This window comes from Ammospiza caudacuta, chromosome 3, assembly GCF_027887145.1.
Source record: "Ammospiza caudacuta isolate bAmmCau1 chromosome 3, bAmmCau1.pri, whole genome shotgun sequence".
Classification (NCBI taxonomy): domain Eukaryota; kingdom Metazoa; phylum Chordata; class Aves; order Passeriformes; family Passerellidae; genus Ammospiza; species Ammospiza caudacuta.
This window is the reverse complement of record NC_080595.1, coordinates 5,868,459-5,892,634: the sequence shown is the minus strand read 5'-3', so window position 1 is coordinate 5,892,634 and position 24,176 is coordinate 5,868,459. Positions and strand designations below refer to the sequence as shown.

The 24,176-nt window shown below is 53.6% G+C and overlaps 3 protein-coding genes across 4 annotated transcripts; all 3 read right to left on the bottom strand.

The window, feature by feature from the left end:
* Positions 1-168: 168 nt before the first annotated feature.
* GNMT (glycine N-methyltransferase) lies at positions 169-2,432 on the bottom strand. The gene is made up of 6 exons (XM_058802772.1): positions 2,178-2,432; positions 1,913-2,040; positions 1,489-1,602; positions 836-978; positions 571-692; positions 169-475 (listed from the first exon to the last, which is right to left on the bottom strand). The coding sequence occupies exons 1-6, from the start codon at positions 2,381-2,383 to the stop codon at positions 304-306; spliced, it is 885 nt and encodes a 294-aa protein (XP_058658755.1). The 5' UTR covers positions 2,384-2,432; the 3' UTR covers positions 169-303.
* Positions 2,433-3,220: 788 nt separating this feature from the next.
* CNPY3 (canopy FGF signaling regulator 3) lies at positions 3,221-8,852 on the bottom strand. 2 transcript variants are annotated; one of them, XM_058802770.1, is made up of 8 exons: positions 8,801-8,852; positions 8,362-8,673; positions 8,088-8,123; positions 5,237-5,360; positions 5,017-5,113; positions 4,511-4,633; positions 3,841-3,958; positions 3,221-3,707 (listed from the first exon to the last, which is right to left on the bottom strand). In XM_058802770.1, exons 1-8 carry the CDS (start codon positions 8,850-8,852, stop codon positions 3,502-3,504), a joined length of 1,068 nt encoding a protein of 355 aa, XP_058658753.1. In that variant the 3' UTR covers positions 3,221-3,501. The 2 variants fall into 2 exon arrangements, with proteins under 2 accessions (XP_058658753.1, XP_058658754.1); XM_058802771.1 differs by lacking the exons at positions 8,088-8,123; positions 8,362-8,673; positions 8,801-8,852 and adding an exon at positions 7,037-7,172.
* Positions 8,853-9,338: 486 nt separating this feature from the next.
* Positions 9,339-23,084, bottom strand: POLR1B (RNA polymerase I subunit B). Its single transcript, XM_058802759.1, has 15 exons — positions 22,904-23,084; positions 22,659-22,826; positions 20,697-20,843; positions 19,728-19,860; positions 18,834-18,970; positions 18,167-18,390; positions 17,291-17,462; positions 16,282-16,453; positions 15,180-15,461; positions 14,456-14,589; positions 13,873-14,043; positions 13,126-13,282; positions 12,273-12,469; positions 11,616-11,869; positions 9,339-10,820 (listed from the first exon to the last, which is right to left on the bottom strand). The coding sequence occupies exons 1-15, from the start codon at positions 23,045-23,047 to the stop codon at positions 9,941-9,943; spliced, it is 3,372 nt and encodes a 1,123-aa protein (XP_058658742.1). The 5' UTR covers positions 23,048-23,084; the 3' UTR covers positions 9,339-9,940.
* Positions 23,085-24,176: the final 1,092 nt, after the last annotated feature.

Sequence of the window (24,176 nt, the reverse complement as noted above, 5' to 3'; positions counted from 1 at the left end):
AGGGGAGCCCCAAGCCCCACCTGCAGCTGGGGCCTTGGTGGGGCAGCTGTGCCTGCACCCATCCTGTGCCCCCCAGGCTGAGCACCTCCTTCCACAGAGTCCTGAGGAGGCAGTGGCTGTCCCCCTTGCCCCATACCCTGCCCAGACAGGGACACACGGACCATGATCCAAGGTAGCTCTCACAAGTGTTCTTAATTAAGGGGAGGGGTCTCCCAGATGGCTCTCAGCCATGTCCCCACCCCCTGCTTGGACCCACAGCTGCTTGGAGCTCTCAGCCACCACAGTCCCATCTCCGTAGCCCCCTCAGCCTGTCTTCTTCACAACGTGGATGAAGTAGCAGGGCACGTGGGCCTGGCCTGGCGTGTAGGGCTGGAAGTCACCCAGGACAGTGTGCTGGCACTTTCCATGGAAGGCTCCTTTCAGCAGGGCTGTGAAGGCCTCCAGCCGGTGTGGGTAGTACGAGAGGCGGAACTTGCTGCAAGGAGGCAGTGCTGGTGAGGCAGGGGACAGCAGGGGCCAGTGCCAGCCACGCCCCGTGGCAGGAGCCACCACCTCTGCAGCTCTTCTCACCTCAGCTCCGGGTCTGCCCCTGCCTCAGTGGGGGGGACCTGCACCGTGTAGTCCAGGGTCACCATGTGTGCCTTGTTGTTCACCAGCAGCACCGAGGTGGTGATGTCCTTGGTCAGGTCGCTCTGGGAGAGCACAGGAGGATGTCTGTGTCCTGTGGGGACTCGGTGGCCCCCAGCCTGGGCACAGTCCTGCTGCCTGGCCCCCTTGAGGCCATGGGGCTGGGGCAAAGGGGATTGGGATGGGGCAGGGCGTGCCAACCACCGACCTTGTAGTAGATGTTCTTGCCGGGCGGCGCGCAGCCCGTGGCCAGGATGTGATCGTAGTTGCGGTGGTCGATGATCAGGACACCCCCAGGCCTCACCATGCTGGCAATGTTCCTCAGGGCCAGCTTGTGGTCACTCTGGTCCCCTGGAGAGGAAACTATGGCGTCTCCAAGCACTGGCTGTACCCCACTGGCTGTACTGGACATGCCCTCATCTTACCCGTACACACGTAGACATGCACACACAAATACCTGCCCCTACCATCTTCCCCCAAATCTCAGCTTGGAGAACCCACAGCCCCACCCATGGCATGAGCTCAGGCACGTTCTCAGCCTCACTGGAGCAGAGCGTGCCACGTGGGAAACCCACCACCCGCCTTTGTGGCACAAGTCTGGGTGTGCCTCCAGCCTTGTCACAACAGTACATTGATGCACAAACCTCCACCATGACCATGAAACCCAGTGGGCCCACTCATGTCACAGACTGGGGCAGTGGGGCCTCAGCTCCACCCCCCCTAGAGATGCACCATGAAAGAGCAGCTCCACTGTGTGTAATCCCATCCCAACAATGCCATGACTTGGGACACGTTCTCAGCTTGCTGTAAGACACCATGCACGCACAGGTGCTCCCCCTCCTCTCCCCTGCCCCAACTCACCTTTGAAATCAGGCAGGTGTGCAAAGGAGTTCCCCAGGCAGATGACTGCATCAAACCCATCCCCTGGCTTCTCCAGGTCCTTCTCCAGTGTGAGCCAGTTGGCCTCCTCGATGACTGCAGCACAGGGAAATGGATGAGGCCAGGGACACCCAACAGCCTCCCCTGCCTGCGAGACCCCATCCCAGCATCACCCAGCCCTCCCCAGGCCCCTGTGGCTGCTTGCTCTGGCCTCTGGCGAGCAGCCAGCCAGGCAAGGACCATGGCTTGTCTTTGCCGAGCAGCTGGCACTGTCAGGTCCCCGCAGCAAGGCCACCGGGCCGGCGGCAGTCCCACACGAGCGGCCTGAGCACTGCTAGGGGTCATGGGCAGTGCACTGGGGCAGTGTCAGTGTCTGCAGCCCCTCCCGGCCCCACAGCCCCCGCACCCCATCGGTCGAAGGGCTCCTCCTTGCGCCGCTCCCAGCGCTCCTTCAGCGCGTACTTGAGCATCTTGTCGCTGGCATCGACGCTGGTCACCTGGAAGCCCTCCTCGAGCAGCATGATGGAGTCCACCCTGGGGACACGGCTGTCAGCGGGGCCGGGGGCAGCACAGGGGCCGGGGAGGGGGGCTCTGGGCATGGCCGCGGGCAGCGAGGCCCCGGGAAGCAGGGGGAAGGGACACCTGGGAGCTGGGCGGGAGCGGGGCCTCACCCGGTGCCGCAGGCCACGTCCAGGACGGAGCGGCAGCGGTGCTGGCGGAGGAGCGCCAGGAGCCAGCTGCGGTACTCGGCCGTGCGGTCCCGCGTGTCCCCGATGTACAGCTGCCACACGCGGGCCGCCCGCCCGTCCGCGTACTGGTCCGGCAGCCCCTCCGCCGCCACTCCCAGCGAGCGGGTCCGGTACACGCTGTCCACCATCCCGCCGCCGTCAGGGACCCGCACCCGGACACCGACACGGCCGCGGTCCCTCAGCCCGGCTGCGCCGCGCCCCCCTGGCCGCGCCCCGCCCCCGCGCGCCCGCCAATCCCCGCCGCGTCCGCCCCCGCACGCCGGCCAATCACCGCTCGCGCCGCGCCCCTCCCGCCCCCCGGCCAGGCCACGCCCCCTTGGCCGCGCCCCCACCAATGAGCGCCGCCCGGCAGCGCTCGCGCCGCGCCCCCCCACGGCCCCGACCTTTGCCTCGGCCGGGTCAGGGCCCGGCCCGCGGGACCCGCCCGCCCCTCACCGGCCTCTCCCCGGGCCGCGGGAGCCGCCCGCCCCTCACCGGCCTCTCCCCGGGCCGCGGGAGCCGCCCGCCCCTCACCGGCCTCTCCCCGGGCCGCGGGACCCGCCCGCCCCTCACCGGCCTCTCCCCGGGCCGCGGGACCCGCCCGCCCCTCACCGGCCTCTCCCCGGGCCGCGGGACCCGCCCGCCCCTCACCGGCCTCTCCCCGGCCCGCGGGACCCGCCCGCCCCTCACCGGCCTCTCCCCGGGCCGCGGGAGCCGCCCGCCCCTCACCGGCCTCTCCCCGGGCCGCGGGACCCGCCCGCCCCTCACCGGCCTCTCCCCGGCCCGCGGGAGCCGCCCGCCCCTCACCGGCCTCTCCCCGGGCCGCGGGACCCGCCCGCCCCTCACCGGCCTCTCCCCGGGCCGCGGGACCCGCCTGCCCCTCACCGGCCTCTCCCCGCGCCGCAGCAGCAGCGCCAATCCCGCACCCAGCAGCAGCAGCAGAAGCAGAAGCAGGGCCGGCAGTGGCGGCGGTGACTCTGGGGAAAACGTCTTTATTTACAGTCCCGGCGGCGTGAGAGGAGCCGGCGGCGGGGCAGCGCTCGCGGCCTCCCGGAGCTGGAGCCCCCGGCAGGGATGCGGCAGGGCTGGGTCCGCGGCGGCTCCGTGACACCGAATCACGGGATAGCACCCAGGCTGGCCAGGCGGGGCCAGGCGCTCCGGTCTCCCCCGGGTCACAAGTCCCCACAAGTCCCTTTTCCTTTGGTACCCACAGGCACAGCGGGGTGAAACCCCGGAGCGGGCGGCCCCGGGGGCAGGGCCTGCGTGCCTACAGCTCATCGGCTGGGCTGTGGGTGAGCGGAGCCTGCTCCTGGACCCCCTCCAGGGCCTCCCCTGCGTCTGGAAGGCTGGCAGCTCCCTCGCGCTCATCCTTCTGGCCCTTTTTCTTCTTTTTCCCGCTCTTTTTTTTGCTCTGCTTCTCCCCCACGCTTGCCAAATCACCCTTCTTGCCAGTCCACTTCTCTGCCAGGCAGCCTAGGGAAAAAAGGAGAAGAGAGGGGCAGAGGGGGCTCTGAGAGAGGCAGGACTCCCCATGCTTTAGCAAGGCTCCCCTGCCCTCCTGAGCATTCCTGCATTGTTTCAGCCCCTGGAAGCAGCCAGGACTTACTTGTGTCCTTTCCTTTTAGCACGTGGTTGGCACAGAGAAACTGGGAGAGATCCTCCGTCTGGTGGTGCCTGTACCAATCTTCGATCACGTCTTCATACTCCTCTACCAGCACATCGCACTAGGGCAGAGAGGAGAGCCCAGCTCCAGACATGCTGGTGTGGCAGGACCAGGGCCAGGCTCCTGCCACAGGTCCTGCCAACATCCTGCTCCCAGGATGCTCTCTCCTCTTCCACTCCAGCCTACAAGGTCACTGTAGGGCCAGTCCCACAGGGTGGGGTACCTCTGTCGCAGACATTTCTCCACAGAAATCCTTCCTTTTGGATTTCTGTGTCTTCGGGAGGCCAGAGGCCTCTGAAGACAAGGTAAACAATTATTATCAGCTGCTGTGAAATGCAATAAGATTCACCTTGATTAGCTCATTTTCTATGTTTATAATTAAGGGCCAATCATCAGTGCAAGCTGGGGGACTGAGTCCCTGGACACAACTTTGTTGTGAGTTCTTTTCTATCTATTCTTAGCTTAGCTAGCAGCTCTGCAAACCTCTCTCTATATTAGTATAGTAATAATGTATTATATATCATATATTAATAAATAAGCCTTCTGATCAAGATACAAGATTCACCGTCTCTCTCTCACCCTCTGCGACCCACTCAGGTCGCAGTAATAGTACCTGCTTTTTGAGGTCAGCCACCTCAGCGGAGGTCTCATTCCACAGCTCGTAGGGGATGTCCATCACCACCTTGACACCCTTGTGCACCAGATTGTGCAGGGTCTCGAACGTCTCTGACATGCCCTGTGAGGGAGGGAGCAGCACGGCCTGGTGAGGTGGGGCTCCCACTCTCTCCACACAACCCTGCCCAGCCATGCAGAACATGCAAACCAGATCCCTGGGGGCATCAGCGTTACCAGGGGGGGAGTTCAGGTGGCAGCGAGTTCCCCTCTGCAAACCTGGTCCCAAACCCCAGAGGAAGACAGCCCCAAGCTCCCTCCATGCCTGCCCACCATCACCAAAGACAGCACCCCACATCTGACTTGGGGGGCAGCGTGGCCTGGCCTGCCAGGCACTATCAGGGGATCCAGAGGATGGGAAGAATGACCCTGGATTGTCACTCTGGCAGTGAAGGGATGGATGGGTGAGGCACATTTGGGAGCAGGAACTGGAGGAACGTCCCTCACCTTTGCAAATCTGTTACTGCCGCTCCTCTCCTTGTGCAGGTTGTAATCCAACAGCCGCTTGCAGATGTTCTCTGTCACCTCAATTAACCGGATGTCCCTGCATGCAGAGAAAGGCTCAGGCTTGGTGTGGGCCCCCAGCCAGGGCACAGGGTCAGCCTCCCAGAGCCCCAGCTCCAGAGGCAGTGACAGCAGAGGAGCCTTCTGTCCCACTGTCACTTACGACTGTGTGTACTTGACAGCAGAGCCCTTCCCGTCCAGGAAGCCATACTTGGTGTCAATCACCTCCTTGGTCTTGCCAGTCTCCTCGAAGGCGGATTTCAGCTCCACTGCCACGTACTTGCACACTATGGGAAGGAGAGAGCACAAAGGCTTTAGGGGCTGTCACTGTTGTGACAAAGAGCAGCAAGAACCAGCCCAGGAACTGGGCAGGCCAAAGCTGCTGTGAGCACAAAACACATTTTGGCCATCCAGAGAGATAACCAGGAATGGCTCAGCTGCTTCCACTGGAGATCACTTGAAGCAGGAGCACCCAAACCAATGTTTCAGTGTAAACCAGCTGCTGTGGCACAGCTGGAAGTCACACAGGCTCAGCTTTGCCCCCAAAAGCCTCCACCTCCCTGCCACAAGCTGCTCTCCTCCTTTTGGAAGAGCACGGGGTCCTTTCACAGTGCAAGTCCCAGCATGGCTCAGAGCTTCTTCTTGTGATGGCAGCACCTGGTCCCACCTGGTGCTGGTTCTGTGCTCTCAGTGCCCTGGGGACACTGGGGCTGTGCTGGGGACACTGAGCAGCTGGCAGGGCTCGCTGGGCTGGGTGAGAGCACAAAGTGCTGGCTGTGACCTCTACCAACACAACCTGGGGCTCTGCCTGCAGCAGAGACCACATCATCAACAGATTTAGAACACAATGCAGGGTTATTTTTATAAAGCTAAAAAAGAAGGCTTTATTTCTTCTGTAAAAAGAGCCCAATAGAGCTATAGAAACAGACAGCAGGAGAAATATCTCAGGGGTTTACAAGTGGGAATGGGGAGGAATGGAAGCCAGGCATGGTGTGGCTATTCCTCCCCCCAAAACAGGGGAATTTCTCAGGAGGCTGGAGAAAGCTTTGTCCAGTGCTGTGGGGTCCTGTTTGTCATGAGCCACCTCTCCTTTGAGCTCCACTTTAGGAGAAGTGCCAAGCTTCAGCAGGAATGGTCTGACAGCAATGAGCCAGTGTCTTCTGCCAGGCAATTATGTGAGCTGAGAGATGCCCCAGGCAGGAAGAGAGCAAGGTGGCTTCTCCAGAGCTCCCATGAAGTGTTGAGAAGCCCTGTGTGCACCTCCTGTACAATCCTCTCTCTGCTGGCACAGGGGGCTGGAGGCAACTGTGGGATGATCTCTCCTTCCTGCAGGCCCTTGGGTCTCAAGGATGTTTCCCTCCACACCACACCTGCTGCAGTGTCCCCACACATGCCAGGAGTGCTCAGCGTTGAGTCCAGCTATCCAGATGCTCCCTGCGGCTTTGGCTGAGCACTGACACAGGTTGGAAGCCTGGGCAGGAAGAGGAGCAGAGTGTGGTCAGTGCCTGCTCTGATGCTTCTCTGAGGTTACGCTGGTGCCACAGCAGAACTCGGACATCAGCATCTCCAGAGCTGCTTCCTCGGCAGGAAAAGTTTTGTAAAGAACTCTCTATTTTTTTAAAATTTTCTCTTAGCTGTCCAGCTCCACATGTGCCTGTACAACAAAGGCAGAGGAAACCGCACCAGGCAGCAAATGCCCGTCATGACCTACCCCGGACTGCCTGCGAACCAAAGGGATACTCAGACAGGAAGCATCACGGAGACCAAACTGTAAGCAGCACACACGACCAGTCCCAGCTACGAACCGGCAGGCGATCAAGCGGCTGCCGGTAACGGCGATGCCCGCGGGCAGGAGGCGGGCAAAGGAGCAGCCCGCGGGGGCGCAGCCTCGCACCAGCAACCCCCGGCCCGAGCAGGCAGCGGGCGGCCGCCGATCAGCCCGGTCCCCCGAGGCCCCGCTTACCCTCGCACTTGCTGGGCAGTCGCACCCAGTCCGAGTCGTCGCCCCCCGCCAGCGCCGCCGCCATCAACAGCATCAGCAAAACTGCCCCCGCCGCCGCCGCCATGACTCCGCTTCCGGGGCGCGCTCCCGCCCCGCCACGCCCGTTACCATGGCGACCCCGCCGCGCCCGCCAATGGCGGAGCCGCGCGTGCCCCGCGTGACCAATCCCCGCCGGCCGCCGCCAGCCAATCCCGGCGGCGCGCGGCCCGCGTGGCACCGCCCCCGGGCGGTCCCGCCGGGCGCCCACGTGGGAAGGGGCGCGCACGTGGCCGCGGGGGAGCCGCGGGGTACCCACACAACCGCCGGGGCCTTCCCTGCCTCTGGAATAAGGGAAACCTTCCCTCCGAGGTACCCTGGGGCCCCTTCCCATCCTCCAGGAAATTCCAAGGCCCTACCACCCACAGAAATTTATCAGCTCCTCTCTCTTGTCTCCTCAAGCCAAGATTCCCATCCTGTACCTCCCCCAGCCAACATTGGGTCTTCTCCCTCCTCCACTGGGCGGGTCCCCTCTCTAGTCTCCAGAATATTTCCAGTGACTGCCACAGCCCTACGCCAAACCAGGGGGACTTACCCTTCATGCTCTCAGCTCTGGGCGAGGAGGATGGAGGTGAGGACGGCATCAGAGAGCAAGACCTTCAGCAGCACCACACGGACAGCCATGAGCAGCGCTGCCAAGGCAGGGGCCGGTGACACTGCAATGGAAGGGTGAGGTGATGCCTGCCACAGACACCCCCCTGCGCCCACGTCCTTCCCAGGCCTGCCATGGGGCCATGTTTGGGATCTTTACACATTCCAGAGACACCTCATGTCACCCTCATGCTGTTCCTGAGGGCAAGCTGGCTCTGACCCAGTTTCCCCATTCTTCCCACCAAGGTGAAGCTTCCCTCCCACTTCCCCAGTCCCACAACACTGGGAAAGCCCATCCCAACCACGACATATCCCCAGCCAAGCCACTGCCAGGGCTTTCTCCCTGGCAGCTGCCATTCCCAGCAGGCAGGGGCCAGAGACTCACCAGCTGTGCTACAGAGCTCTGCTGCCTCCTCGTTGCCTGTGGGATGAAAGAGCAGCTGGGGAGGCAGTGGCAGCCCAGCACCAGGTGCATGGCAGGGCCAGCCACAAACCCCTTCCTGTGATCGGGACAGTTTGCCCCTAGAGCCTCACACCTGCTCCTTGCCGGCCCCAGAGGCCCTGCCCTGCCCTCCCTCCTCGGGGGCCGGCAGGGCACCCACCCACAGGGCTGGGCAGCAGCGGCCAAGGCAGGCAGAGGGGTGGCAGCAGGGCCATACCCGAGATGCGGATGGGGTGGGAGCTGTGGGACGGGGAGCTCCTGTTGGCCCCCACATGGCAGGCGAGTTCCCTCTCGCGCGGGGGATCACTGGAGAGGAGGGAGACGGAGCAGACGGATCCACCATCCTCCTGGGAGGCGCCATAGGCAAAGGACTGCAGGACGCTGCCGTTCCCACCGGAGATCCACACGGCGTGGCCAGAGCCGGGGGCCAGGTCGCTCACCACGCACACCACCAGCTGCCGGCGCTGCCCGGCCAGCACCATGCTCAGTGGCGGGGTCAGAGTAGGCAGTGGCACGGCTGCCCTGCCAGCTGAGGGACACAAGGTTTAGGGGCACTGCTTCCCTCACACATCCCACCCAGCACGGCTCAGCCTTTGCATCCAGGCTGGGTGGCACCCCGCCTTTCCGCCTCCTGGCTTTGTCCCGGGGGTACTCACGGGGCAGGAGCGGGAGCAGAGCGGCAGCCAGCAGCACCCGGAGCAGCTCCATGGCAGCTGCAGCGCTTGGGGCCGCCGGGGCTCAGCCCCCGCCGCAGCTCCAGCTGCGCCGCCCACCGGGGCTGCGGGGCCCTCCCGCCGGGGGTACAGCCCCGCTCCGCCCCGCCGGCGCCGCTGCTGCTTCCCACGGAGCGCCACGGAGCGAGTCCCGGCCCCGGGGGTGCTGCACATCGGGACTTCGCCCCCCGGGATACCCCCACCGCCTCCCGCCCGCCGAGCCCCGGGAGCACCCCCGGCCCAGCACAGCGCTGCCGGCAGGTGAAGAATAAACTACAAAAGGACTCTGGGCTGCACCGCAGGGTACGGTTGTGCCCGGGACACATGCTCGGCCCCGCGGTGACCAGGGCAGGTGGCACCCTGGGACAGGGTGGGGTGGGTGGCAGCTGCTGGGGACTTAAGGAGGACGAGCTCCTACAAGATCCATGCGCGAGCCAGGCTGGAAATACATCTGTTTTATTCTTCTTCAGCCAAATGCACCAAAACAAACCCCAAAGCCCAGCACTGCTCGGCTTGGTGACACCAAATGCTTCCAGGACACATCTTGCAGGGCAGCCTTGGTTACTTGCAGTCAAGGCCGTGGCTTCACGCAGCAGAACTTTGTGCCACCTTCTTTATGACTCAAGGCACATGTATTGAAATAAAAAGAAAACAATAACTTCAACACAACCCCATCATTAAGGCATACATTTTCCAAAGATTTTTTTTGAAAAAAACAACAAAAAAATTTTTTTTTGTAATTTCCAGCATTCACCTCATGCTGTTTTATGACCTCTTCATACCTACAGTTTCAGCCCAAATTCAAAGAACCCCATCACTCTCAACCCAGGAGCTTGGGTGGAGCAGCAATATTGCCTGATTTTCATACACATCTCAATAGCTGGTGATCCTTTAGGAAGTCCAAACAAACCAACAGAGCCATCTTTCCTTGCCCTACCTACAGCTTGGCAAGCACCCTGTCACAATACAAACATTCTTTTGAATTCTTTTGAAGAACCTGAGAACTGACTTAATACCTGAAACTCAGCGACAAGAATTGACATGTGCCTCCTCCCTCCAACCATCACCACGCCAAGGACCAAGCTACTCCACACTGAGCTTTGTTTTGATGTTCATGGCCGCCAGCTCAGCCACGAAGTAGCGGAAGACGTGGGGCACAGGGACGACCTCGATGGCATCCACCTCGCCGCAGACGGAGCAGGAGTACCTCCTGCTGCTGGTCACGGAGGCCTGGGACAGTTTCTCCAGCACAGGGGACGTCATGCTGCCACAGCTGGTGCACACGTAGGCCACGGAGCCGTCGGAGCAGTTGAAGAGGCGGTCCTGCAGCAGGAAGGACGTGCCGTGGGCCAGCAGAGCGTCGCGCTCCATCTCGCCGAAGCGGATGCCCCCTTCCACGTTCCTGCCCTTGACGGGCTGGTTGGTGACGGCGTCTCGGGGCCCCGTGGTCCTCACCTGGAACTTGTCGGAGACCATGTGGCGCAGGCGCTGGTAGTACACCACACCCACGAAGATGTCTGCCTCCAGCTCCACCCCGCTGATGCCGCTGTACATCTTCTCCGTGCCAAAGTAGTTGTAACCCGCGCTGGCCAGAGTCTCACCGAAGTATTTCAGAGCAGATTTCTTCTCGGTGAAGGTGAAGGGAGTGGCATCGTAGGACACGCCGTGCAGGGCTGCTGACTTCCCTGCCATGCTCTCAATTAACATGCCAATGGTCATGCGGGAGGGGAAGCCGTGAGGGTTGAAGAGGATGTCTGGAACCATGCCATTCTCTGTGAAGGGCATGTCCTCCACAGGCCACAGCTGGCTCAGGATGCCCTTCTGTCCGTGCCGGCTGGCAAATTTGTCCCCAATGGTGGGATTTCGGGGAACCCTCACAGTGATGCAGGCCTTCTTGAACTTCCCAGTGCCACGGTCGTTGCTGCACAACCTGACGTTGTCCACAATGCCCACTTCCTTATTCCTGTGGAGGTGGGAACAATCATAGCAAAAGCGTCAGGTTTGATAATAATTTTTGGTTTCAAAAGGAAAATGAAGCAAAAAACTTAAACCACTTATAAAATGCCTTTGGACAGCTGAGAAACACCACAATTTTTCAAAGTATTACTCAGCAGTGAGGGAACTCAGACTATGTAAGAATTAGGGCAAGGAAGCAATACAAAGGCATCTTCCATAAGCCATTCAAGTACCACTTTTGGGTGATAGGGTAATGTGCCACCTATGATTTAAAATGAGGATCATTTCAACCTGGTTAATCTGGATCACACTTTGTATCTGGTAAACTGCCATTTTCATTGTGTTAAGGCAGCAGCCCCTCTCCCTACCACCAATAAATTCACACCATACTGATGGGATCCCAAAATAAAGAACTCAATTCAGTTCTTCAGTAGAAAGGGAAGTTCAGAGCAGAAAGGGAAGGCCAAGCGTGAGGTTTGACAAGTGCCTTGTTCAGGGCTGTGCTCCTTCTATAGATGAGCCCTCAGCCTGATATTCCATGTGCCAGGGGTCTGCTGAAAGCTTAACTGTTATCATGTCCACGTACAACCAGCACAGGCAAATCACCACAAAAACATCCTCCTGGGATAAGCCATCTCTGCAGCACAAACTGGCTTAGAGAAAAGATGTGACACATGCCTGGGAGTCACCTACAGCATGAACTTCATGCTCTCTGTCACACCATGGACGCTATTATGTGAGGAGAAAAGGGAACATCTGCAGGGAAAGGTGAGCAGAGCCAGGAGTGACAAGCTGTACTTACTTATAGTACACAGTGAAGGTCTCCCCTGTGTTGAGGTTCATGAAGCTGTAGAAGGGGTCCCCAGGCTGCAGGATAGACCCTACAAAAGGCAGTCCATCAGCATCCAGCTTCTCCCCAATGTTTGGATCGCCAGGCCTGATGCCAAATACTAAATTATCTCCTGCCCTGCTGGCTTTAAGGGAAAGGTCAATGCTCTCTGCCTTGATAACACTTCCATAAGCAAATCCTCTCTGCCAGGAAGATTTATTTACGATCTAAAAAGGAGAAACAAAGGGCTGTTAAAGACTTGCTGATAACTTCAAAGAAAAGATTTACAAAGGTAAGCATCAGACCAAAATACAAACACTGCCTTTTTAAAGCCTCCCAGTAAGTCACCACTCCAAAAAGCTCAAGCCTCACATAACACCAAGTATTTTTCAAAGCTGGAAGGCCACGGCCTTGGACAAACAAAGCTCTGCTCTACTCCCAGCACTTCCAGCATTGCCTGCTGTAACAACACAACCACTGTGCTGCTGAATCTGCCCAAAAGGTGTGAGCACCAGCACAGACAGAAAGCAGGGTCCTCTCAGCTGAGTATCACCCCTACTCCCAGTGCTCCACATCTAATTCATTCACAGGTGTGAATGAATGAGGATTTTTTTCCTTCTGGTGGCTTACCATTGCATCTTCCATGTCATAGCCACTGTAGGAGATGACAGCCACGATGGAATTGGTGCCAACGGGATAGCTGTCCATCCCATAATAGTCATACATGCTGGGCCTCACCAGAGGGCTCTGGGGGGTGTGCAGGTGGTACAGCTTGTTATCTGAGCGATCCTTGTAGTTGTAAACAGGAAACCCCATGGTCTGCTTTCCTGGAGGGAAGGAGGGAAACTTGGATTTATTCCTCTGTGTATCTTGTTAAGAAAAAAGCTGGAGATACTTAGAAATTTAGAAGGATTATCAATCTTAACTCCCTTGGAATTTAATAATTGTCCTAAGCCCAGCTCTAATTTTTCTATGAACCACAATACTCAATGTCTTTCACAGCATTTCATAAGGACTAAATCTAATTTTGTTTTCTTTTCTGCAATTTCAAAATCCCCACTAAGGCTGGTGTGGTGCTTCTGGTTTTGCTTACTTAGAGATTTTTTTTTTGTGTGTTTACTTGTTTTGTTTTGTCATTTTTGGGGGGAATGTATGTGTGTCTTCCCTCCAGTGTTTCCCAGAGTAAGGCCCATGTTATGTATTTCCAGGCCAAAAAGCATTTGCTTCTGCAGCATAAATATCCAGACAAGGGAATGGAGTTTTGAATGGTCATATTGCTATGTACAGAAAAACATGAGAAAGAAGCAGTGTTTTAAGGACATCTTTCTGAAAATATTGTCAGAAACTCAATATACTAGAGGTATAAATCCTATATATAAATTTTTAATACATATATTTTTAATATATTATATATATATATATGATTATGAGGTGTTAATCTCTCTGCCCAAGGTCTTGCAGCCCTGGGTACTTCAGCACTTACCCATCTGGCACTGGTACATGTTCCGTGGACTTTGGTTGTGGTCAGAGAAGGGAATGAGATTGGCCACCACACTCAAAATGCTGTGAGGGAAGAGCTCCTGGTGAGTGGTCACTCCAGGCACCACCTCTGACTGCAGTGTGGCCACGTTCATGAAGATCTGCAAACATCCAATTGGATAATGCTTGTACATTTCCTTCTTTTAAAGGGAAGGAAACAAAACAAAGCTGTCTCCGACAGCTTTCTGTCCATTTCAGTTTTAGCTGTGGGTGTTGCCTGCACTGTAGTGTATTAGCAAGACAAATCAGACAGCTGGTAAACCACCTATCACAGATTAGCTGCATGGAAGGAATCCTGAAATACAGAACTGCAGTAATGTGTCCTCCTTTCTGCCTCCCACTTTAATAGTTCCAAGTGGACGAGCTCCCCTGCAATCCACTGCTTGGCTGCCCAGGAGCCATCTGGCAAACAAGATGTAACACAAGATGACATGGTACACACAGCACAGCAATTCTGCACTTCAAATCTTCACAAAGTTAATACCAAGTGCAGATCTGAAGATCTCAAAAAGATCTCTACAGTCCAGCTATGACATTTACCAGAAATCAATTTGCAGGAGTGAAAAAGCTCCTTCTGTCACCCATTCCAGCTCTTCAACACAAGCCTCATCCTCAGCTCCTTTCACAAATATTCACCAAACCCATTTTTGATGCCAGGTACCTCTGTAACATGGGAACATGCAAACCCCACCTGTTCCAGAGTCCCAATCCATTCATTCTTTCCATAGGCCAGGTTCCTGACAGGCCGCACCATCCGGCAAGGGCTGGTGAAAATGAAGAGCCCAGGATACAGGCTGGGTTTTCCTGTCATTGGGATAAGGACCACTTCTGCCCGTGCAGGAAACCTCTTCTCTTGTGTGATCTGTTGGTGCAAAGAAATAACAAGCTAGAAGCACAAACCAAGTTTAACTAAATTGCATCCACCTGGTCACACAATGATAATGTCAACCACTGGTGTAGCCACTAATTAAAATCTACAGAGAAGAGTTCTTAGAAATACTTTTAGAAAAATCTCCACCAAAAAAGCCAGAATATGTCTTATCTTGCCTTTTCCAAGAAAATGTTCTTTCAAAAACTGTAACTTCATAAACCAACAGATGATACATAAAAAAGGTAACACAAAAGCACACTCAAATACCAATACACAGCCAAAGATAAATTACTGGGTCAGATTTAAAAAAAAAAGAAGCCTAAGAAGTTCCAAACATTGCTATTTTCTACCACTGCATGTTGAAGATGTTTAACTAAGAAACATTCCAAACAGGACAGCAAACCTTGAAATGGCGGAGAGTTTGTGCAATCTCGGGAGCCAGCTCCTGCTCCACCCAGCCCACCATGGAGCCATCCAGCACAACCCTGTAGCACTCTGAGTAAGGCTGGCTTGGAGCTGCATCAATGGGGGTGACACCTGTGGCAACACGGGGTTGATGGACAGAACAGCAAAAAAGAAAAAAAAAAAAAAAGCAAACAAGAGACCGGAGTTATTTCTGCACTTCTCAGTTCACACCTAGAAATTTTCTGAGACATCAAAAAATTCTCAGCAAAGCCATAGGCAGGTTCAATGGAAAATGAAAAACACTTACAACATAGAATGTCACCCCCCTCCCCATTTTTCTGACTGAAATAAGGGTTCTTATTATTATTCTCTCATTCTCTAAATTATTCTCTGATTACCTTCATTATTGAAGGTAATCACAAGTGAACTGCAGTTCAATTCAAGTCATTACAAAGTTACTGTTTTATTTTAGTCCAGTTTCTCAGAGCTTTGAGAAATTCCCTGTGCAATTCTTTGTGCTTCAGTGAACATCCTCACACTACAGCACTAACATTGAATTTTACAGGCTGATGTGCCTGTACAAAGCAATGTGTTGTTTACCACTAAGCAGAAGCCCAGTAAGTCAAACTTGATTTTACTTCCCAACTGAGCAGTGTGCTGTGATGCTGTGTGAAGAACCCTTCCCAGGCACCTCACTAAACCATCAGGCCAGTGAAACATACCCAGGGAACATAACAAAGGCGGGATGTCTGTCACGGGCACCATCTCAGTGACAATTTCACACAGAGCTGTCATGTGGTTCATGAGCCCACAGGGCTCTCCATCTGGGGTGTCCACGGGGCACAGGAAGCCCCAGGACTCGGGCAGCAGCTTGCGCACGGTCGTGGTTCTCATCTGGGAGAACGCCGCCCCTCTGTGGATGCAGCGGAAGTGGGAGAGGTAGCGGATGAAATTCAGCTTGTCCCCCACCACACAGAGACCACTGGCCTGCAGCATGCCCAGCCCTAGGGAACAAAGGGGAGATTATGGCAGGAGCTCATCCAGCTTCAACAAACACAGGATGTTACAAGGCAGTTTCTTATTTTTCACTGACAACCCCTAAAGATGCTCACACTGGATCTCAACAAGGCAGGTGCACTTGCATAGGCAACTCAGTGACCTGTAAGAGACCTAGAGACTTTAAATGCCAAGCTATTCCTTAAAATCTAGTTCCTTTCACAAACATGAGGAAGTAATTGCCAGTGAAGCGAATAGGAATTTGCAGCTGGTATGTATTACCAAAATTCTACAGGTTTATAATCTAATTTCATTTTCTAGTGGGCACTCCATTACAACACTATCATATGGGATACTTCAGGGAAGCATCAGATAAATCTGAATCTACATTAGATTTCTGAATTTACATCAGATAAACCAGTTTCTCTCCATTTAAGCTCACATGACTCATGGGGCAGTTGTGATTTAAAAATGCCCCTTCTCTGCATTGCACCTTCTAAGACAAAATAATATTTGGGAAAGCAAATCGAATTATGGTCCCCATTTTGGACAATGTTAAATTTAATTTCAACCATTCATCTGGGTAGAGGCTTTGCTTTCATAATTAACCTGTTCTGTACCGTGCACAATGCCTATGCTTGTGCATAAATCTTGCCTTTTTTCCTCAACTATCCCCTTCTTCAAACCCCTTCTAGCAATTCAGTCACAGTGTACAATGTCTGCCTACAAGCAGTTGTTTCCAGTTAAGAGCTCAATTTTACATTGTTCCTCATTTTGTTTTACAGGAAAAAAGGAAAATAAAAGGTCACCTTAAGCCTGCAGAATTACCTGTTTTAGACCTCAGGTTACCAGTTGCAAGGAGATACTCAAATGGCTTGGTGAAGTCTGGTGCCAGGCCGAATGCCTTCACCAGGCTGTCTGTATTTAGGCTGATATCTGTCTTTTCTGCTCTTTTCTCCAAAACAAACCTAACAGATTGCAGCCAGGTTTCAAGCCTCTCCTACGGTTTAAAAGTGAGAGATTTAAAATTAAAACAAGACAGGAAAGGCTTGAATTAGAACATCAGTTGTACATACCACAGAACACCTCTGAAATTAGCAAGATGGACAACTTTTAAGGAACTGACAGTTTTCCAGACTTATTTCCAACACTGACTTCATTCTATCAAGATGCTGATGGTATATGTCAACACAGAACTAAAAGGAAAACACCCACACAACAGCTTGGCAATCACTTCCACCCAGAATGGTGATGAGTCTGGCAAATTAAGCACAATAAGAGAATTTCATAAAGCAGAAACTGTACCTATCATCTGACCACAAGGATAACTCTGTATACAGTGCACACTGTGCCTACTGTCTGCTTTAGACTATTTAGGATTTCTGGATTAAAAAAAAAAAAGGGCTGTTAACTCACTCCCTTGCTGATCTGACAGCAAGAGCTAGGCAGGAAAACAACTTTTTCTGGTTCCTAGTAGCTGTTTTTTATAGCACTAAAATGCTTCCCCAAGTTCACTTTCAAACCACTCAAGTAGTAGAGATTTTTTTACAGGCTTGTAAAAAAACAACGCTAAAGAAAATTCTGGCTAAAGGGGAAAAGAAAGATTATAGAAATATGTAATAACACAGGGAAGTATCTTATTTGGGGATGAGAACTACTATTGCACAGTGAACTTCATGGGACAGTTAAGCTTCTCTACTCCCAGCACCCTAAAATGAGGAATCCCTATAAATTGAATTGGAGTAGATTAGTAGTAAGTTACCTGTTTAAGTCAGAAGCATGTTACCAACTTTCTGATGTGTAAAGAAATGTAAAGATATGGGAGCCATGCCCTTACCTTTAAGAACATAAGGAAAAGCTGTCCTGGGGTAAGCACCTCGTGATTCATAAGACTGTCTGGATTATCTTCCATGCATTCCCCTTTGGCAAAAGCATAGAGCTTCTGGGTCATCATACAGAGCAGGTAGAACTTTTCAGTTCTATTGGTCAGGTGAATACAGATACAATTGCTGAAGGAAGAGAAAGAAGAAGGACAACTACCATGATCTCTTCATGCTAGCTTCATGTTCTTCAGGTCTCTCCAAAATAATTGTAAACCAATATTTTTAAAATAAAAGCCTAACAAGACAAGTAGACGTAAACTACAAAATATTTCTGTTAGCACTATCAGTGTCTTGTCACAGAAACTCCAAATCTCCACTGCTATCAAGGCATGTATGGAAAACTGTGGGCTGAGCAACAGTCTAGCACAAACAAAAAAGGAAAACCACATCTAATTCCTAAAGCTGGAAGAAGAGCAAACACCTACTTTAACAGAAAAATGAATTTTTTAGTTGAATGCCTGCCACACTGACAGTCTCAAAGCAAATTCTTCCACTGCTTTCTAAATTATCTCACATAAGAAGATTTTAAAGCATTTCTTTTCTGCCATTTTAAAAGATAAAAATTATTCAGAATTGACAGAGATTTGGTGAAACTGATAATAAACTGCAGAATTTCTGTTCACCAAATGGATCAGAGCAAGCTTTAACCTTCTCTTCCTCAACCTTTGTGTCTTTTATCAATGACATCACAAAAATGCCATCTAAATAAAAACTGTCACCCTCTTGTGAAACTGTTTTGTGTCAATCCATTAAAACACATATCATTATAATACTCTCACACATGCCTGTAAATTCAACACAGTGACACAGGATCCCAGCCACATACAGACCTCAGAATGAAATCTGCAGCCTGTTCGTTGCTGTACCACTCAGGCAGGTTGAGTTTCACTCTGAAGCTCTTTCCCAGGTAGTCCAGGACGTTTTGCTGTGTCAAACAGCCAGCATCCACCACTGCTCTCAACATCTCAGTGACACAGTTTGCAAAAAAGGTGTCATCTTCCCTTCCTTTCACCAGCTCTTCAAAAATCTGGTAGTCTGGGAAATCAACCAATGCCTGAGAGACAGAAGTTTATCAGATCAGAAAAATAAGAAAACATCTGTCTACAAAATACAGCTAAAGAACTAAGGCTGTATACTAACCCAGTGCTCTAGAAATGCCCTTCCACAATGAAAACTGCAAAATGCTGTGGGGTTGAGATGCTTAGAGAGTAATGCAGGGGATATTCATACACTGATAATGATCTCCACCCAGACCATTCATTAGAAAAACCCCACAAAACCATGAGTGTGTGACTCTCCCCTCATCTCTTATCCCTATAGACACTTCCTCTGCTGCAGACTGAGTGTTTGATTAGTGTTGCACAGTTTGGATGACATTTCCCAAATCACTGAAAACACTCCAAGTGGAATTAGCTTCTTCTCGTTACTTAAAACAAAAATGCTTTGCAAAACTTCTGTGTTTATTCAATACAAAAATGACAAGCATTCATTGCTCACCTTCAGAGCAAATCCCAAGGGGAGGAAGAACAACTCTTTGCGAAAAATGAAATTCAACATGACACAGCCATTTTCCAAGTAGTGAAGGTTCATATTTATTGCAGTATGCTCATCCTTGACACAGTGCATCACCACCCCTGCAAAAATCACAACATCAGCACGAGCTGCACAAAACCAAGCGGCTGCATCACTGTGTCATGTCCAAGGAGGTGTGAGACAATTCATGAGGGAAACTTTGGTGCTTGATGGCTGAGAACATGATTACACTTCACTGTCAGTGTGCCACTTCAAATAAACACTGGTCTTTAAAAACTTCATGGAAGATGCAAGAAGTTTTTAAAGAAAGACCCAGGCCTCAACTACCCTGTTTGTAACCTTTGGTTGTAGGACAGAGTAACAAACAATTACTGCTCCTAATGGCACTCTTATCTCTGTGTTTGGGTGGAAGTGCAGCAGCAGTGTTTCCTGGTCCAGCTCTACACTATCATCTGCAGGACAAAGAAAAATAAAACAAAAAAGGACCATCTAATCTGGTACTGCCTTGAAATAAACCAGCTACAGTGGAACTACAGTGTGTGCTCAAGCACCATGGTCCAGTCAAATCAGCAACGAGCAACACCTGAGTTTAAAATGCTATTTAACATTTGCTGGCTTAATTCAATTTTAAACTGGTTTTACTGAGTATACATGACAAAGGGAAAGTCAGACAGCTCCCACAAGGCAAGTCCCTGTTCTTGCTCGTGGGGTGTTTACCCTCTATTCTTACGTGCAGCAAAAAATATTAACATTACACAAGAACTGTAACAAAACTACCAAAATTCAGCTACAGATGGTCACTCCTGTTTGTCCTCAAGCAGTTGTTAGTAGGATGCTGCAGGGAACTGCTGAGCTTACCATACTCTGTGAAACCAGGGCCTCTGTTTTTCCACTTGTGTCTTGCCATTGCAAGAGGGAAGTTTCGCCTGGGCATAATCAGCATCCTGATTACTTTTTCTAAGCCATTGATGATAAAGTAGCCTCCCATTTCCTGGAAGGAGAAGAGAAATCATTTTAATACACTCAGAAACTCAGAATTGGCATTGTGAGTAAAAGAAAAAAATGCCTGTACTATAAATGAAAACCAAACATTTAATGGGAAATAGCAAGACATGATTCAGCACTGCTTTTGGAAAGGCTGCACTCACACTTATGAAGTCTAAATGTAGCAGAGCGCAAGAAAAAGGATGCATGTTCCACAATTTAGAGGAAGAAAAAACCTTTGTGATCAATGCAACATATCTGAATAGCAGACATTAACTGTTTAAAGTAATTAAAAAAGCTCTGAAGTTCTCACACTGAGTTTACAAACCAGAAGGGTTTTCAGAGCAAAATATCTCTGTCTGATCACAAACAAGCTTACTTTTCTGATTTTCTTTTGTAGTTTTCTCTTTTTTTATGAGTTCAAAATGCAGTGCTAAACAAATCTGTATTCAGTTATAGACAGCTAACATGCTACTGGGGAGACAGGGAAAAAGCTGCAGAAGACAAATGGGAATGGAATTGTGTCTTTCAATGCCTGTTCTCCAAATCTTTCCTTCCACAGAGTCCCCTTCATAGCACTCTCATTTGCTGTGCAGCAGCTGAGAGTTTCTATACCAAAACTGTAGGGATTGACACCAAACAGATCCCTGTGCTCAAGAACAGCCACAGCTGCAAACTTCTCAAGCTGCTTCATCGAGCCCCCAAAGGCAATCTGCTTTCAAGAGAAAATGGGAAGTCAAACTTGAAACAAAATATCAATGTTCAAGCCCTGCAAAGAGAAGGTGACCTGACAAATGGCCCAGGTAAAACACAGACTTTCCTGACCCTCAAAATCCCCGTTACCTCTTCCTCCTCATGGTGCTGCAGAAGGTCTTGTGGAGAAAAACCACAGAGGTTGCACAATTTGGACTTGACCATGATTGGAATGTACCCCAAGGGCTGTCTGATAGTCCCCTGGGGCATGTCATTCACTGACCAGCTGATGTCGGCCTAAAACAACACAACACCAACAGTGAGCAAGTTAAGGTGCCCTTTCAATGCTTCCTGCTATAGAAACTGTACCTTTCACACAACCACAAGCAGTTGGACAGACTTGTAGCACTGTAAAATGGTAGCAATAATGAAAAAAACCCAGTAGATACATGCATAAAGATTACACTCTGGGGAGCAGTCAATGTGGGGTTACAGAAGAAAATCATACAAGGCTGGAGTCAGGTAAAGAAGCTGCTGGCTGAGTGAACAAGGTTGGTCTGGCATCCTTTGCCTTCCAGACCCTTCAACAGAGCAGCATGAATAAAAAAAGGCAGCCACTGGACTGGAAAGGAAACTTCAGAAGGTAACACTTAAAAGCAGAAGAAGACAGCAAGCGTCCACTGAAAAGACATCCACACTACAGGCCTGACAAAATCTTTCTTCACTCAGAACGTTCATGAGTGATCTGAAAACCAAGAAAGAAAAGCATGCAGGAAAGAAAATTTATTAACAAGTTCTGGCAGTGTGTGTGAAGGGAGACTGTGGGAGCAAAGAATCTTAACTTTACATGCAGAATGATGGGCGTTAGAAGAGCTGCTGTCCTGCAGGAGAGAAACACTGGCACTGCAACACAGGAACATGGGTTCAACATCTGGCAGCAGCAAAAATGAGTAAACTGAGTCTCAGAAATTATTGGAAAAGGAAATGGAATGCTATTGTGCCCCTTTAAATCCATGAGGCAGCCTTGTCTACACCTGAAGTGATGACTAAGGGTCTACAGCTGCTCAGCAGGCTGGGGCTCACATCCCATCCTGGGGCAGTGGGAACTGAGGGAGGAACATGGAGCTAAAGCAGCACGGTGGAAACAGGGAGTGATTACTGACTGTTTTCTGCTGTGCATGGGCAGGGAAGGGCAGCGCAAGGCAATGCCTTTTCACACAAGGCACAGCAAACTGTTCTAACTGCTCCAAGCGTTCAAAAAATAATTAAACAGACACTGGGGAAAAAAAAAAGAGATAGGAAAAAATCCAGGTAAGAAAAACAAAATCAGCTGTAGCTCAGGAAAATCTAAGATCCACTGGGAATACAGCTGTGAACAATCTGCACTGCCCCACTTTCATTTTCAGATAAGGTACTGCACTTAGAGTGGCTTTTATCATGGCAAGGTGTACAGCTTCAAACAAATAATAATAATAATAATAATAATAATAATAATAATAATAATAATAATAATAATAAACAAAAAAGAAAAGTAAAAAAACTGAAAATCCAAGCAAGCACTCCCTTGCACCAGGTGCCTCACATAAACAATCAGCTCAGACACAAATACATCATTTCAATAGAAAACAGCAATGTGCAATCCCTTCACACTGCAAAGGAAAATATTTGCTGGGGATGCTTCCTCTCCAGGTAAATTTCAAAGCACTTCACAAAACCCATGAACCTGTGAACAGGAGAGATTTATAGCTCTGGACTTGTGCACGGGAGCAACGCTGCTTTTGAAACCTGGATTCCTGCAGAAACAAGATCTGGATTATGCTGCTCTCGGGGATGACACGGGTCTCCATCCAAGCTCTTCCAAGCCGGAGAAACGGGAAAGAAGGGCAGCGGGGCCGGACCACGACAAGTTTGATGTGCAGGGAAAAACAGCGAGGCCACACATCATCAACAACACCCCAGAGCCCGCGGGGGACAGCGCTCCCTGAACCCCCCGGAGATCGCTGAGCCGGGAAGGGACCTTTAAAAATACAGCACAGGGCCGGGACAGGGACACGCGTGTGCGGGGCTCAGCCCGGACAGGGACACGCGTGTGCGGGGCGGGCGGGCACTTACGGTGATCCTGCCGCGGTAGGTGCTGCGGAGCCCGCGGCACTCAGCCGGGAACACCCTCCTCTCCTGGCACACCGTCCCGGCCGGCACGGCGGGAGGGGCGATGGACACGCCGACCAGCGTCAGCGCCAGCCGGGTCTCCTTCAGCGCGAATTCCACCGAGGGCACATCCTGCAACAGCACCGGGTCAGCGCGGCGGGGCCGGGGGAGGGCCGGGCGCCGCGCCCCCCGCCCCGCGCCCCCCGCACCTGCACAGCGCGATAGACGCCCTCGCTGACGGCGTAGTTGAAGGACTCGATGTGGGCGCTGGTGAGGTCGCGCTGGGTGGTGCCGCGCCGCGGCGGCCGCAGCCGGTGGGGGTCCGGGCGCGGCCCCGTCCCGGTGCCCGCCATGCCGCGCGCTCCTCCTCACGGGAAGCGCCGCGCGCCGCGACCGCCGCGTGCCGGGCTCGCACCGCCTCCCGGCCCGGCCCCGCGCGTGCGCTCCGCACCCGGCTCCGCCCCCTCCGCGCGCGCCCCTTCCCGGCTGCTCCAGGAGCGCGTCCCTCCCTGCGGCCGCTCCAGGGACACGGAGCGCGTCCCTCCCTGCGGCCGCTCCAGGGGCACGGGGCGCGTCCCTCCCTGCGGCCGCTCCAGGGACACGGAGCGCGTCCCTCCCTGCGGCCGCTCCAGGGGCACGGGGCGCGTCCATCCCTGCGGCCGCTCTACGGGCACGGGGCGCGTCCCTCCCTGCGGCCGCTCCAGGGGCACGGGGCGCGTCCCTCCCTGCGGCCGCTCCAGGGGCACGGGGCGCGTCCCTCCCTGCGGCCGCTCCAGGGGCACGGGGCGCGTCCATCCCTGCGGCCGCTCCAGGGGCACGGGGCGCGTCCATCCCTGCGGCCGCTCTACGGGCACGGGGCGCGTCCCTCCCTGCGGCCGCTCCAGGGGCACGGGGCGCGTCCCTCCCTGCGGCCGCTCCAGGGACACGGGGCGCGTCCATCCCTGCGGCCGCTCTACGGACACGGGGCGCGTCCATCCCTGCGGCCGCTCTACGGACACGGGGCGCGTCCCTCCCTGCGGCCGCTCCAGGGACACGGGGCGCGTCCATCCCTGCGGCAGTTCCAGGGGCACGGGGCGCGTCCATCCCTGCGGCCGCTCCAGGGGCACGGGGCGCGTCCATCCCTGCGGCCGCTCCAGGGGCACGGGGCGCGTCCATCCCTGCGGCAGTTCCAGGGGCACGGGGCGCGTCCCTCCCTGCGGCCGCTCCAGGGGCACGGGGCGCGTCCATCCCTGCGGCAGTTCCAGGGGCACGGGGCGCGTCCATCCCTGCGGCCGCTCCAGGGGCACGGGGCGCGTCCATCCCTGCGGCCGCTCCAGGGGCACGGGGCGCGTCCATCCCTGCGGCCGCTCCAGGGGCACGGGGCGCGTCCATCCCTGCGGCAGTTCCAGGGGCACGGGGCGCGTCCATCCCTGCGGCCGCTCCAGGGGCACGGGGCGCGTCCATCCCTGCACCGCTCCTGTCTCCAGAGCCCGCCCCGCAGCT